Genomic DNA, 16,524 nt, shown 5'->3' with positions numbered 1-16,524 from the left:
ACGCCCTACAAAGGGAAGGTGCAACATTTGGAGTGTTTCAGTTGGGGGGGGCTGTTCTAGAACTGTGCAAAGTGCTAATGCAAACATGATCTACTCAAAAGGGTTGAAAATCCAGTCTGAGTGGGTGCGAGTCTCTCTTGACTGGTAATGAATTGGCAAAGCAAGTTGTACATAAACACTAGAGGAGGAAACGTTCCTCTCTGTAACGATGAGTGAGCCACTCCCAATCTCTATTGAGCCTTCATCTGATAGTGTCAAATCTGCAACTGAAGCTTCACAGCATGGCCCTGTCATAACTTGGCAGCCACCACTGGCAATGTTTTGGTGAAGCATACTGTAATTATTTACTAATAGGTGGCCAAACATCAGACCGCAAGAGTTTCTTCCTTTCATTCACCCCAAAGCCAACATGGAAAGCGATACTGAGGCACTTTTTGAACCACAACAAAGATGATACTTTGCTTCATTTTGTAGGAACACAGGAAGCTGCCTTAGACTGGGATGGATCTAGCCCTGTGTTCTCTACAGCAGGAGCGGGCAGCCTCAGGTCTGTGGGCCAAACTTGGACACATACGCTACACACAGCCCAAAACATTTGCCCACAAAGGAACGGACTGGAAAGGGTTGCCCTTCTGCCTGCTGTACAGCCTGGGCTGAAATCACTTGGCTCTGATCCTGTCTCTGTGGCTAGTCCAGAACAAAGTAGCAGAGACAGCCAGCAGCTGTACTTGGAAATGGGTCCTTCATGCCTTAGCCTATTGAGCTGCATCAGAGTTCAAGGACTGTATAGGAAAAGGCTCCCCAACACCCCAAAACACCACTCATGAAGCTTGTTTGCAGGACGTGCTGCCCAAACTGAAAAGCCCCTTTCTTAAAACATGTGGCAGCCTTTCCTTGGAGCTGATGCAAAAGCACTTGACGCATGCCCAGAGTGCCTTTACTGTCCCTTGCCGCTTTAGGTGTCCAGCAGCCGAGCCCCAGAGGATCAAGTCCCGCTTCCAATTAAGCTGTGCACCTGGACCCTGCTGTGTTTCCTGAGAGTAGCAGGCTATATCGGCCTCTGGAGCTCCAGCCAGAGGGGAAAGGCTCACACTTCCCCGCCCTGAGAAAGAATGCAGCAGACATCCAGATGGGGGCGGGATGAGCCGAGGGGGCTCAAACGCCTGCCTTTGCTCTCTGCTTTCCCTCCACAGCTGCCTCCCCCTGTCCAAGAGGCTGGGCCAAGGATCTTGCCATGGCTGGCCTCTGCCGCCAGGAGCGTCCTCCCCAGGGGTAGCAGCTGCACAGGAGGGTGGCCCACGGCAGAAACAACCTTTTGGCTTCTCTCTCTCTGAGATGGTTTTGCTCCCTTCCATGAGGCAGCCTCTCCAAGAGCTTGCAATTGTCTGGGGTGCCTCAAAAAGTCCTGGACCCCCCCCCCAACTGGAAAAGCTGAGCTGTGCTCTTTGGTAGCAACCGGGAGCTTGGAAACATGGCACCAAAAGGCCACACAAAGGCTTCAAATCAGCAGGAGGGTTTGGAAGGCCCAGGAAGTGGAGCCAGGCCACTGCCCCAAGTTTCTGTGCATCAGGCCACTGAAAAAGCACCCTTCCCCTCCCCCCACCCACACTGGTACTCCACCAGACCTCTTCCTCCTTTCCCCCGGCCTCCTCCCTTCATTATCAAATTTTAGGTTGTGAGCTTAATGGGTCAGGCAGGGAACTGTTCTCTCGACCACCATGTCTCCCCAGTCATGATCCACACCGAAGTCTTCTGCTTGGCAGACGTGGGTCCTCCTTGCGCTGTGATTCGGTGGCCCTCGAGACTTGTGCTTTATTGCAGTGCATGCATTCCGCACCATGTTCTTGACACAGCAATACTGCACAGTTGGTGGATTTACCCTGCTTGATTAGTTGCAAGCTCTCTATAAATTATGAGAAGACAAAAATTTTGGTCTTCTCGAATGGTTGGAAATTAGAGAAATGGAAAATAAGAGGGCAGGAAATCCAACAAGTGAAAATCTATAGGTATCTGGGAATCTTATTCCAGAGCAATTTAGGGTGGGCAAATCATCGCACAAATGCCATAAAACAGGCAAAGTGCACCTCATCAGCTGTTGCCCGTTTTTATTATCAGAAAGGCAATCAATTTATTCCTGCGGCCAATCAGATATTCCAAACAAAAGTGCAATCCCAGATATTCTATGGAATCCCGCTATGGGTCCAAGCATATAATAGTGATCTAAAAAAGATTCACTCCAGCTTTCTGAGACGTATTCTTGGACTCCCAACTGTGATCAAATATGAAACAATGTGTGCAGAAATAGGCATACACACAATGGAATATTGGGCCTGGTCCACCTCAATAAAGTACTGGTTACGCTGCCATTTTCGCTGCCCTCCATCAAGTCTGCTCGCTGATTTGCTCAAAGACTCCTACAAATCAAGATGGTATCAGTACCTCGAAAAAAAGATTGAATCTTTAGGCATCGAGCTGGAGCCCCTGTACAATTCTAATGAGCAATACATTTTCCATAATATCCTAACTAGACTAAAGGATGTCGAGAGGCAAAATATTATGGCAGCTGTAAACAAAATTTGTTCGCCCATATTCTATGATTTAAATATCTTAGATAGCAGAGCCAATTACGTCACCAAATTAATAATTCCAGCCCAACGTAGGGCCTTTATGCTGGCCCGTTTGAATGTTTTTCCCTCAGCATTTGTCAGGGGAAGATATCAAAACATCCCCAGAAACAAGAGATTCTGCAGATGTTTTATGAATGTCCCGGACACGGTAGAGCACATTCTCTTTCAGTGCCCATTGTACAGTACGCTCCGTCAACGCGTGCTGTCCCCTCTTTTGGGTGGTCTGGAGCCCCAACAAGGTGAATGTGTGGGATTCTGCCTATCCGACGTTGACCAAAGGGTAACGGCGGGGGTAGCCGAGTTTTTGGTAGTAGCCCTCCAAGGAGCGGGTTAGCAAGGAAAACCACTGATTTTATATGTATATATATATATATGTATGTAGCCAACTGCTGCCTTTCTGTATATATCTCAAGGCTTTTATATGTTACTTTCTCTTTTATCGTTTTATTTGTATAATGCCTAATAAAGGTTTGAATAAGTAAGTAGATTAGTTGCACTGCAATGCTTCCCCAATGCCTATGCACTACTGCTCACGTTGTAAAGACCTCCTTTGGAGCCACTGGCTCAGCCCTGGCAGGGGACATAGGGAAGCTCTGGACAGCAGCATCTTCAAAGCATGGGGCCTGTGAGCTGGTTCTTGGATGCCCCCTACAGGCCAGGGCCTTCCTGGCAAAAAGCTTCAGAAAAGGGCAACCCACATGATCAAGGGAAAGGAGCAACCCCCCCCCCATGAAGAAAGGTTGCATCACTTTTTCGTTTAGAGAAAAGGTGAGTAAGAGGCAACATGATTGAAGTTTATAAACTTCTGCATGGGATGGAGAAAGAGGATAGAGAAATGTTTTTCTCCTTCTCTCATGACACTAGAATTTGGGGACATTCAATAGAGCTGAATGTCGGAAGATTCAGGACAGTTAAAAGACAGGACTTATTTCCACATAAGGTAAAGGTAAAGGGACCCCTGACCATTAGGTCCAGTCGGGGCCGACTCTGGGGTTGCGGCGCTCATCTCGCTTTATTGGCCAAGGGAGCCGGCGTACAGCTTCCGGGTCATGTGGCCAGCATGACTAAGCCGCTTCTGGCGAACCAGAGCAGTGCACGGAAATGCCGTTTACCTTCCCGTCGGAGCAGTACCTATTTATCTACTTGCCCTTTGATGTGCTTTGATGTGCTTTCGAACTGCTAGGTTGACGGGAGCTCACCCCGCATTGAGGACTCAAACCGCCAACCTTCTGATCGGCAAGCCCTAGGCTCTGTGGTTTAACCCACAGCGCCACCCGCGTCCCATTCTTTCCACATACTGCATGGTTAAACTATGGAACTTGCTGGGGGATGGCCAGCAACTGGGATGGCTTTAAAAACACATCGGACCCATTCATGGTGGTTAAGGCTATCTATGTTTACTAGTCATGATGGCTCTGTTCTGCCTCCATGGTCACAGGCAATAATGCTTCCGAATGCCAGTTGCTGGAACCCACAGGAGGACAGTGCTGTTGTGCTCAGATCCTGCTTGTGGGGTTCCCAGAATGGCAGGCATGCAGCTGGCCTGATCCAGCAGGCTTTTCTTATATTATTTTCTTCAGACGGGGCGACCAAAACTGTGCCTGCTATTCAAAATGCAGCAGCACCAGAGATTTACTTTTTTAAGAAGGCATTGTGAGACAATGCTGTTTTAATCTCAGTTCCTTTCCTAATTGTTCCCCATATGATCACCTCTTCCATGATTAGAATTTCAACCTTCATTACAAAGAGAAAAGAAAAGAAATAAGAGCAAGTGCCCACAAACGAATGAGGGGAGCTTGAAAGCACGGAAAAGAGTGATCTGGATTGTTTCACACCAGAAAAAAACAGAAAGAGAGAGAGGGGAAGAGGGAGAGAAAGGAAGAGGGAGAGAGTTCTCCTGAAAGGCAGTGGATGGAGACAATTCCATGGCATCCCATTACGCCTGGCAATAAACTATGTAGGGAGGACAGGAATGGTTGGGGGAGGAATTCCGCCATTTCTCTCCACCAGGAATGTCTGCATCAAGAACTCTCTGCAAAGCAAACAGGCCTCTGGCTGTCAAATCTGAACCCTTTCCTGGATGGCTATAGGCTTCCAGATCTGCTCTGGTGGCATCTGAAATGTGGAGACCTTAGAGGAGAAGCCACCACAAGGGAGTCGGACAGGTAATTGCGGAAGGGAACCCCTCCCTCTGAAGGCAATTTTTTTTATTTAGAGCGTCCTTCCCCAACATGGGGCCCTCCAGAGATTTTGGACTCCCATCAGCCAGTTATTCCAAACATCTGGAGAGCACCAACAGGATGGAGAAAGCTGATGTACAGAATATCTCAAGGAACAACTGGTCATGGGAGAAGAGATTGCTAAAGTCAAGGTTTTCCCCACTCCCCACTCCAAAAAACGAAACAAAAAAAGTCAGTAGCAGCTGCAGAGATACAATTCTGTCCCCAGAATTGGATCAAGGCATTGGTGTGGTAGCAGCAAAGTCTGCATGTTAACCCTTCCTCTCTTCCTGTTTCATTTTCCTAATAAAAATATTTGTCCCCCTGCTGCTACTCTTTGCTCCACAAGACAAAATACGTAGGTTCCCCCCAAGGCCAAGAAAGGCTGAAGCAAAGCAGAGAGCAAGGGGTGGCGGTGGACAAGAACTTGTTCCTGTGTCCTTACCTGGTGAAGAATTAAAGAACCGATAAACACCATCATCTGAAAATACAGTGGAAACTCAATTTTCAAGCATCTCAGAAGCCGAACATTTCAGAAGCCAAACACCAAAAACCCAGAAGTGAATGCTTCCATTTTCGAACATGCCTCAGAAGTCGAACGGCTTCTGAGGTGCGTTTCTCAATTTTCACCATTGAAATTGCCAACATCCCTTTGCGCCTCGGTTGTCAAACATTTCGGAAGTAAAACGGTCTTTCAGAACGATTACGTTTGACAACCGAGGTTCCACTGTATCATGGAATTGTACCAAAAAAGAATAACAAACAAGATGCAAAGTTAAAAACCAACCAGCAGGAACAATATCCCACAATGCTACCCTGGAAAAGGCCTGGCCTATGATCCTGGGAGGGACATGGGTGGCGCTGTGGGTTAAACCACAGAGCCTAGGACTTGCCAATCAGAAGGTCGGCGGTTTGAATCCACGCGATGGGATGAGCTCCCGTTGCTTGGTCCCTGCTCCTGCCAACCTAGCAGTTCAAAAGCACATCAAAGTGCAAGTAGATAAATAGGTACCACTCTGGTGGGAAGGTAAACAGCATTTCCGTGCACTGCTCTGGTTCGCCAGAAGCGGCTTAGTCATGCTGGCCACATGACCCGGAAGCTGTATGCCGGCTCCCTCTGCCAATAAAGCGAGATGAGTGCCGCAACCCCAGAGTCAGCTATGACTGGACCTAACGGTCAGGGGTCCCTTTACCTTTTTATGATCCTGGGAAGAAGGGAGGTATAGAAAGGCAATAAATAAAAAAACTATTGAAAAACCCCAAATAGCTGGTGCCAGCCTTGTTCCCAGGGGGGGGGGGGGCTTTCCTCACCCTTGCAGCTGCCTCCTTTCAAAAAATGTCTCCTCTGCTGTAGAACCAGTGGTGGGACACTGAGGAGCCACAGCTCTCCAGTTGCTGGAGGTGAGGAACAGGGTTCAAGGTGCAGTACAGGCCTGAAAGGCTGAAGATGGATTTGGGGGATCGGGGCCTCTGGGAAGGGAACTTGGCGGTGGCCCTGGAAACCCTCTTTCAACCCCCAGGCCTCACAACCCCTGGAGAGGCCCTGCCTCCAATGATTGCATACAAATGGAAGGAAGGGAGAAGAGATTCCTTGCAAGGTCTAGGCGCATGGAAGTCATTAATATCCTGAGGAAACTATAAATGTAAGCACATGCCTGATATTTATTGCTCATGAGAAAAATAAGCTTAGTAGTAATTCCACGTGCCTCCCCCCCCCCATGTTAATTTGCTGGAAATAAAGGCAATTAAAAGGCATCCTGTGTGATGCAAAACATTCTTGTCAAAGGCTGGTGATTCAAGCAGCTATCACAGGCGTGTATTTGTGTGTGTGAGTTAACTGCCAACATGTTAGAATGTCAGCCTTCTTGCAGCGGGGCTGGCAGAACACAATGCGCTTGACTTACTGCACCCTGGGGTGCCGTGCGAGGATGCAAGAGGGTGGATTTAATTTAAAAAGGAAGTACATTTGAAACTCCCTGCAAGGAGTTCGGAAATTGGAGTCCATAGAATCAGCAGGAAAGCGGGAGGGAACGGAGGCGTCTCTCCCCACTCCCCACCTCCAGGGCCCTTTCAGGGGGCATTTCTGAAGCCAAATATAGGACAGGAATGGTGGGGTTGTGTAGGGAGATGCAAGAATCTCAAATGGGCTCTTTGAACAAAAGCTGATACCCCCAACCGCACTCAGAGAGAGAAAGAGGAAGAGAGGAAGAGATTGCGGTGGTGAGCCAGAACTAACACAGCTTAAAGGATGCTTAAAGGCAGAGGGTAGGGGTGGGCTTTTTAAAACAAAAACAACGTAAAACACACTTCATACTAACTTTAAAAACCACCTTGAATGGCCAGAGACATTCAGCTGCAAAGGGTAGTGTCAAGAGGAGCCCTACAGTTTTCTGGCATCGCTCAGAGCATCGTTTGTGGGGGGGCTCACCAGGACTCACCCTCACCAGTGGTTTTGCACACCAAGGGCATTTCTGGGTTTTTGAGATGGGACTCAGGCCCCTGCTGGCAAATTCAGGTGGTGCAACTAGAGTGAGTTTGGAGTTCTGCCACAAAAGACTTGCTTCCGAAACAATAACCACACATCCTCCATAGACTACTTGCGGGAAGGAAAGTGATGGGGAAATGCACTGTGTGGGATAACAACCGTTTGATGCGGCACTGTACAACCATCTCACAAACAAACCAGAACAAATGCCAACCTTTGTGAAAACAAGCCAGGGCGGATGCTCTGACTCCCATCAGGCCCCGTCAGCAGAGAGGAGGGGAACTGTAGTCCAGAACCTTGCTTATGCTTGGCATAAATGGACTTTTTTTGGAAGAGCACCAGAAAAACCAATGCTGGGTCAGATCATCCACTCCAGCACCCAACAGCAAGAAGCCTCCAGGAAGTCCACAGGCAGGGCATAAAGGCAAATAGCTCTCCTTCCATGGCTCTCTCCTGCCAGTAATACACACACAGTATTTTGTAGCATGTGGCCTCTGATAGTGCCATTTCCTGACAAGAACCGCTGATGGCCTTCTCCCCTTCTTCTGTGAATTTGCCTAAGTTCACAGTGAGATCCATCAATGAATGATACATTGTCTTGTGTGAAGAACTTCTTTCTCCATGAATCTACTCCCCATCAGTGGCACTGGGTGACTATGAATTGTGGGGGATAAAAATCCCTCTCTACCCATTCTTTCCTCATTCTGTGAGCCTCTACCACCCCCACCCCCATGGGATGCAACCCTCATTCACTCAGCCACCCTTAAGAGCACCCAGGCTTTGCCTGCAGGTAGGACTGCCTCAGCCCAGCATTACGAGAAGCAGAGGCAGAAGCCACAGGTTCATGTAAGAATTGTCTTGCTGGTCATGTTGGTGCCCCATCTAGCCCAGCGTCCTGTTCTCACAGTGGCCAGTCAATGGCCACACAAAGCCAACCAGGATCAGAGCACCACCACAACAACTCCTTCCTGCTGTTTCCAGCAAGTAACATTCAGAAGCATTACAGCCTCCAGCAGTGGAAGTAGAGCGTAGTTCTGGGTCCAAAACATCTGAAGGGACACCATAGTGGAGAAAGTTGACCTGTCACTTCTGAACGACTGTCCCATGCCTGTTTTCTTGGAAGGAAGTCCCATTGTGTTCAATGGGGCTTAGTCCCAGGTAAGTGTAGGATTGCAGCCTAGGAGTAATTGCATCTCAGCGGTACCTTGAGCTTGGGCAAAGCCATCAACACCTTGACATTGCAACTTAGCACACACACACTTTGACAGGGGAGGGGAGAAGGGGACACCCCACACTCCCATCTCCCCCCTCCCCTCAGACTTTCTGCCTACACGGCAGACCACACCGGCCCATTTGACCACTGGTTTGTGCTTACAATCCTGCCAGCTCCCCCCAAAGTGTTTATATGGAGTTTATACAGCTGGAAGCAAGACAGAAAGGAGGAGATCGTGGCTGGTGCATCTCCCTTCCTGCACAGAGGCCGACGGGTGTATCAACAGCCTTGTCTTCCATTCATAACACCACTTTGTCTTCCTACCGAGCTGTTTATCTGAGGGTTTAACCACAGAGCTCTACCAGGCCCAACAAGCAGGGGGACACAACTCTAAACAGAGGCAAAAAAGGATGCAGTCGCCACACCTCTCGCGTCTTGCTTCTCCATCCCAGGGACTTAGCCAATTGGCAGGACAATGTGATGGTTCTTTATTTCACTTTTCAGGATACATGTGCTAAGTCTCCTGAGAGATAAGCCACTTCTAAAAGGCTGCCTAAAGCTGGGCCTGCAAAATCTGTGTCAAACAGAATTTGTTTCCTGAAAAAAATAAAAATATTTTTTAAAAAATCTATTCATTTTAATTTTAAATTCCTTCAAAGCACATGGTTGTCATTTTACATGGTTTGGGAGGATTATAAGAACACCAGAGAAGCCTGGCTGATGCTGGTGTCACTGAAGATCCATCTAGTTCAGGACCCTTGCTTCCCCCAGGGGGCCAACCAGATACCTCCAGGAAGTCCAGAAGCAGGGTGTGAGGACAAGTCACTTCTCTCAATGTCACTCTCCCAAAACCCATATTCAGTGTTAGACTGCCTTTGAACATGGAGCCTGCACAGAACAATCCTGGATAGTCACCACTTAGCTGAATCCTCCATGAATGTCTCAATATTTAAAGAGACAGCATGCTCTTTAGGATGATTAAAATGAGGCTGGCTTCCATTCAAAAGTGGAGTTCAAAGTAAGCGAAGGGAATCTCCTGGGACAGGTAGGTAGGCTTCTTTCCTCCTCAGTCATCTTCATGGTCCAGCAGTATGAACCACCCAGCCTTGGGGAAAACCCCAAATCAGTCCCAGGAATACTTTGGAACTCCTGGTTCATGCACAACTACAAGGAAGAGCAGAGTTGTGCCCCTTCAGCAGCACTGCAAAAGACCTTGAGCTGCAGAAGATCACTGCTGCCTCAAGCAACTGGCTCTTTTGTGAGGTCGGGCCTGAGTATGGTGCATCCCCAGTTCCCCACAACCTTACACAGGAATGCCAACTTGAATAAAATATGGGGGGGGGGCAGGTAAGCCCCGCCCCACATAACTGATCACGAGGCACAGCGTGCACACACCATTTGAAGAACAATGGCCATCAACTGGGGGGGGAGCCCCTCAAATATTTTATGGGTGGGTAAAGGGACCTTGACCCCTAGGAGTTGGTTCCCATGATCCTACACCTGAATCTCTTTCTGCTGGTATCATAAGCTTCAAGGCATTACTTGGAAGTAACTCATTCTTTCTTATTTCTTTGAATGTGAGCACACACACGTCCTCGTATCCTAACCTTAAGCACGCCTGCATGGAAGTGAGATCCTTGGGATTTGCTTCTAAGGAAATGTGTCCAGTTACAAGCCCCCAGGTGAAGCAAGTAAGAATATTGGAAAGGAGCACAATGTGGTGCAGTGTTGCCTCCCCCCCCCCCAGCTAACACCAGGGAGTCCAAGAAGATTCCCCCAACATCCCTTAGCTGCCCCTTAAGGAACAGAGCAGGGGTCAGCAAACTTCTTCAGCAGGGGGCTGGTCCACTGTCCCTCAGACCTTATGGGGGGGCCGGACTATATTGGGGTGGGGGTATGCAAGAGCACCATGAGCCCAAGTGGTGGCTTACCTGTGTCTTGTGAGCGGCAGGGGCTGCCGGTGGTGGCGGAGGGACAATGAGCAGCGCGCAAAAGGGCTCCAGAGAGGGGCTGCTTAAAATGGCAGCCGCTGCTGCTGCTGGCACCAACAAAGCCCAGCCCCCTTCCTCCTCTAGGCAGGGCAAGGAGAAGCCAGGAGGAGGGAGGGAGGAGGCACTGGCACCACCGTGTAAGGGAGAGGGAAAGAACATGCTTGCTGGCGATCCACGCAGCGATTTCCGGGACTGTCCGCAGGCCGGATCCAGAAGGCAATTGGGCCTGATCCAGCCCACGGACCTTAGTTTGCCGACCCATGGAATAGAGTGATGCACACAAGCCCCTCTGGAGTAGGCAATCAACCCGCTCACTGTCAACATCTCTGCATTACTTGGATTGAGCTTCTGTTAAACTGCCCTTGTCCAGGTAAATTTCATTTTTCATTATGGTATTTCCCCTAAAGGATAACAGTTCAAGCTACACACAAGAGGAAGAATGTGCAGCTGTGATACACAAGCAAGCAGCCTTTGCAATACATCCTGGTGCTTCCGAGCCTCCAGCATCAGCCAACAATTCTCCCAACAAACTGGTCCACCTCCTGATGTTTGAAAGATTTATGAGTCACTCAGTGAATATTGCTGTCTTTCACTGCACAATTTAACATGCTGGATTTATTTAATGCAGACCTCTCAGCAATGTAAACAGCTTGTAGATCTAGCAAAATATTTCCTGAACCTTTCCCTACACCCCGCACCCCATCTCAGACTCCGCAGGGTGGCTTCGGATGTTACAAGGAAACACACAAAGGCAAGCTGCCTCCACATTCAGTTCCTGAGCATCTGGAGGCGAATTCGTGCATCTCCTCTGATGGCCAGATGCACCAGCCTTCCCTGTATTTTTAACAGATGAAAGAAGGAGTTGCCTCTTCATCACACACAACGCAGAATTAGCACATGAAACTTGCTGCCACAAGAAGCAGCGAAGGTTGCTAGTACAGGCTGCTGCTGCACAGATGGAGAACCTGTGGCCCTCCAGATGTGACTGGACTCCAACTCCCACCAGCCAGGCCAACGACCAGGGATGGTGATCAGTCCAGCATCATCTGGAGGGCCATTGACAGCTGTTGTTGGACTACAACTCCCATCATCCCTGACCATTGTTCCTGCTAGCTTGGGATGATGGAAGTTGTAGTCCAGGTACAGCTTGACACCCAGATTTGAAAAACATTGAGGAGCTCTGTTCCTGGTGGAGGCTGGTCCAGCGTGGCTAGTGGGAAACAGCCCTACAAATTTTAGTCTGTCCTTGACCAGTCCCCACCTGACTGGAATTGCTTCTTTGCCAGTCACCCTCAGCAGTCAAGAGCTTCCTCAACACACTCAGCCACCATCTGTTTCTAACCTTCAACTCTTATTTTCTGATTCCAATCAGGCTTTGTTTTTAAAGAAGTCTTATGTCTGGATGCGGGTGGCACTGTGGGTTAAACCACAGAGCCTAGGACTTGCCGATCGGAAGGTCAGCAGTTCGAATCCCCACAACGGGGTGAGCTCCCGTTGCTCAGTCCCTGCTCCTGCCAACTTAGCAGTTCAAAAGCACATCAGTGCAAGTAGATAAATATGTAACCCTCTGGTGGGAAGGTAAACGGCATTTCCGTGCGCTGCTCTGGCTCGCCAGAAGTGACTTAGTCATGCTGGCCACATGACCCAGAAGCTGTACACCGGCTCCCTCAGCCAATAAAAGGAGATGAACACCGCAACCCCAGAGTCGGCCATGACTGGACCTATGGTCAGGGGTCCCTTTCCCTTTACCTGTGTCTGGTAGGGTGTAGAAGTCTTACTACTCTGGGAGAAGGAGCGTCTCTGGTGAAGAACACATCATGCTCCTTCTGTGGTTGTTGGTCCCCCTTTGGCCCTCACCCTGCACTCAGCGCTCATCTGAGCATGCTTGCAATAGTTTAATGTGTTTAAGGGCTTCCATTGAGCAACATCACCCCATTCAGTGATGGGGTCAGTCTATAATGCATCTGGGTGCCCCAGGAGCAAAACAAACAAACAACCAGCCCCCCTCCCACTAATGAACCCAGAATGCTTTCCGCCAACCCCTTTCTCCCGGGCAAGCCCCCCTGAAATGACAGAGGTGCGCGGGAGCACAGCACCACTCTTGCGCAACTCTCATTCATTTCCAGGGTTGCGCGCAGGAGAACTTCCCAGTGGGTTGTGCGCCCCAGGGGGACAGCTCTCCGCAACTCCTAAACGAGGCTCGAAATTTCACGCCTAAAGTGTCCCCCCTCGTCCCGCCTCTGCATGCAAGTCACAGACACAACCGCAGCGGCCTTTCCACCGAGACTCAGGATTGCAAGAGCCGCGCAGCATCCACAAACAGTTGCGCCGAATTCCAGGCAAGAGAAGGAAATCCCGCTGGGCGCTCAAGGAACAGCCCAGAAGAAAAGGGAGGCGGAGCAGCCGGAGAGAATGGGCGCTGCTATAACTTTTGAGATGCTCGAGGTTACAAGTGATCCCCCCCCCCGCTCCCCTTCCCCTTCTGGAGGCGATTTGTTCCCTTTTGTTTACAGGAGTTGTCACTTGAGAGAGACATAAAAGTGACCCCACCGACTGAGAGAATCCAGCGCAGGGCCCTCATTTTCTATCTCCTTGTTTTTCTTTGCAATAAGTGGGAAAGTGGATCCTGGATAAAAGTCTGGCCAGAGCCACGACACCCAATTAAAGGCTTCAATTAGCAATAAATCACTTGCCTGGCCTGCCGAGAGAGAGGACGGCAGTGGGGGAGAGAGACCGGAGAAAAACGGAGCGAGAAAAACAGAGACGGGTGTACGAAACTAAGATCCCCCCCCCCACACACACACCATGTTTTCTCTTGCAAAGGCAACCTTTTATTTCCATTTCTCGATGCACTGTAATTTTTATAGAAATATGGGATAAAAACCTACAAGGACTTACTACTGATATACACCATCATTGTACATGGATTTTTGCAGAGTAACACAGTTCCACGCAGGTAAAGTATTTTTACGAGTGCCACAGCAACTCAATACTTCAGATCAACATGAATTTTGGGACGTGTGAGGGAGGTTCCTGTCCCATCCTTGTGACTTCTTAATCCCAGCCCGTCGTCGCCCCTGCTTCTACTTGGACCTCAAGAATCTGCTCTGGTCTCTTCCGCGTTCGGCGCATATCTTCTCGCCGAGGCGACGGTGTGACCCAAAAATATTTTGGGACTAATTGTATGCTACTGAAACAAGCTGCCGTGAGACAGATTCTTTTCCCCCCATATTTCTACATATCCATATTTAATCTAGATCACTTTTCTTTCTCTTTTTATAAATAATATCAAGACTGTGGTAGGATCCAGCCCAAGTTAAGCGCTATTAGATCTCACTGATTTCAGCTGGAGAGAACTAAGCAAGACGCTGAGCCATCACAATGGATGTAAAGATGCTTAGCTATAGATGGTTACAGCACAATTCATACAGTATTTTTTTTACTCAGAAGTAAGTTCCATTGAGCTCAATGGGGCTTACCCCGTACTAGGAAGTGTATGTAGAATTGCAGCCTCTGCGCATAAAACCACCAGTATTGTGATTACGAACCAGCTACGCTTCTGCACATTCCTTTGATTTCAACGGGAAGAGTCAGCGACCGGCTTCATTATCTCCCACTGAAATCAATGAGGCTTGAAAGTGCTTAATTTGACTGGATCGCACCCCCAGTAATCCTAGCACTATAGACAAATAATCCTTACATTGTTAAGAGCAGTTAAGTGCCAGGTAAGTGAACCGGCACAAGGCATTCGAGACTCACATTTATTTTATTTTAATTTGAAAATAGGTGGTTTATTCGAATGATCAGCAAGTCCTCATGTGGCTATTGTATTTCGGATTTAAGAAAAAACAGGGAGCAGCAGCAAATTCGTGATGAAATTTGGGAACAGAACACATTCGTGATGAAACATTCTGGGAACAGAATGAATCTTTAACAAACATTTATCATGTATCAATGAGGTTTCTTGTTGATCGGCATTGCGTGACCTTCAGGACAATATTGGCTTTAAATAGAAGTGCCGCCTTTTTACAAGCCTGAAGCGTCTAATGTCCCTTTCAAAGGATGAAGAATGTCCGCGCTTGGGACCTGATCCATGCCCAAATTCTCCTGCAAGGACTGCTCACTGAGTTGCACGCTCTCGCGCAATTCCCCTTTAACCTCAGTGGGGCTTGTGCAAATGGCCTTGCATCCCACGGGATCATGTCCAGTGTGCTTAATAATACAAGCAGGCATTCACAACCAGAAGACGGACCAAAGGCATCACATTTCCTGTCGAAATTGCGTTCTGGAATAACTGTCTTCTGAACACACATACGCTAAAAAACCTTGCAGATCTGTATCAACTGTAAATATAGGAAAGCTCTGCACACCTTAGCCCGCAGAATAAGCCATCAACCCTGGGCACTTGGTGATGTGGATAAGCAAATAATTTTCTTGCCAAGTTGCCTGTATTCGAGATGGTTATTTGTCTAGGAAGGAGATCAGCAAACGATTCCCTCCTTCCAAAGTTACAACAACTTGGCTTGGTGACATCTGCGGCAGGAATTGTTAAGGAAGAGTCCCAGGAGCGAAAGACACCAGTTTTTAGAACAGCAAAACAGAACATGATTCTCATCATCTTTCAATAGGCTAAAACAAGATTTGTACAATCGCGCCCTCCAACAATCTTCAGGAGCTCAAGTCTGTGAGGAGAAACCCTTTTCCCAGAAAGAAAGAAAAACTGATCCAAAGAGTTAAAATGATGCCAGGCAAACTAGAAAGGGCAAGATATTTTTTCTCATCCTATGGACTTTCTTTCACATATAGCCACCCATCTACTGGTATCCAGCACCTGAAAACGCACCTCTTTCTGGCTTTTGTGGTTGTGTGTTTTTGAAGAGAAGTCCGAGTGAAGCGGTTTTGTGTCAGCTCAGAAAAGGAGAAGCCCGTGCTCCTCTGGCAGGGAAGAGCAGACAGGTGACTTACCTTGGTGTACTTGATCTCCAGGTTGAGGGTGGGAGACGGGAGCAAATGCAGAGAAGCCATCAGAGCCGCCGGGTCCGCCTTCAGTCCACCTGGCATCTCAATTTTGCTGGAGGTCATCGTCTCGGGAGCCTTCTTCTCCTTGCCCGACGGGGCGACTGTCTCCCTAAGTCTGTGGCTTGAAATAGGTATGGAGAGAGGGGAGTGTGGGTGGGTGTTTATGTGTGTATTTTCTCCCCTCTTCCCCCAACCCAGCGCTGGAGATTTGGAGGCTGCTGCCGTCTTCGGTATATAAGCAGGTGTCAAGGCAACCTCTCCTTATTGGACGGGAGGGCAGGGCCAAGGAGGCAGGACGACCTCCAAGGAGGATGGGAGCATCCAGAGCCTCTCCACCCCAAGCCCTGCAGAGGCGTCGAGGAGAGGCAACAGGTCCTCCCTGGCTGGCCGTCAAGTCCAGCCACCCGCTCCCCCCTTGAGCTTCATCCCATCAACTGGGCACCAGCAGGAACTGATAACTCCCTTTGCTCACCAGGGAAAGAGGCTTTGCCTGAATCCTTCTTCCCCCTTTTGCTGATAAGCAGAGGCGGGAGAAGAGGGTCCAAGGCGAGGCTGGCGGGGCGGGGGGAAGAGAAGCAATTACGGAGGGTTTCCCTGGGATAATTAAAGAGGAATTAGCACCTTGGTCTTAGATGCAGCCCAGCGGAAATCCGACGAGGGGGATATCTGGGCAGCGGCTCCAGGAGGGAAGAAGGGGACTCACTCCTCCAGCAGCCCAGAAGGAATTTGGGAATCTAATTAGAAACTCGCTGCCAAGGGAGGGAGGAAAAGGAGCCATAAACATGTCAGACCCAGAAACGCGCTCCGCCCCCCTCTCTCTTGGGGGCGCAGGCACGGAGCCTCAGCCCAGGTGGGAGCGATGCGAGGGTCTGGGGAAGCCAGGGTGTCCCCAAGCCACTTCAGCCATGGATGGCAGAGGGGCGGCTTAGAGAAGCAGCCGCAGGCAGCATCCACACTATTCATTTAAAGC

The 16,524-nt window shown here is 49.1% G+C and overlaps 1 protein-coding gene across 1 annotated transcript in view; it reads right to left on the bottom strand.

Annotated features, from left to right (window-relative positions):
* Window positions 1–16,279, bottom strand: part of ALDH1A2 (aldehyde dehydrogenase 1 family member A2) — a 73,377-nt gene extending 57,098 nt beyond the window's left edge. Inside the window, exons 1-2 of the mRNA XM_053364494.1 lie at window positions 16,176–16,279; window positions 15,501–15,675 (exon numbers count right to left, since the gene is read on the bottom strand). Coding sequence (XP_053220469.1) covers window positions 15,501–15,617 — 117 coding nt within the window. The 5' untranslated portion in view covers window positions 15,618–15,675; window positions 16,176–16,279. The remainder of the gene's footprint in view (window positions 1–15,500; window positions 15,676–16,175) is intronic.
* Between the last annotated feature and the right edge of the window lie 245 nt (window positions 16,280–16,524).

This window comes from Podarcis raffonei, chromosome 14 (assembly GCF_027172205.1).
Source record: "Podarcis raffonei isolate rPodRaf1 chromosome 14, rPodRaf1.pri, whole genome shotgun sequence".
NCBI classification, from domain to species: Eukaryota; Metazoa; Chordata; class Lepidosauria; order Squamata; family Lacertidae; genus Podarcis; species Podarcis raffonei.
Note: the sequence above shows the minus strand (reverse complement) of the source record. Positions and strands in the feature narration are given on the sequence as shown.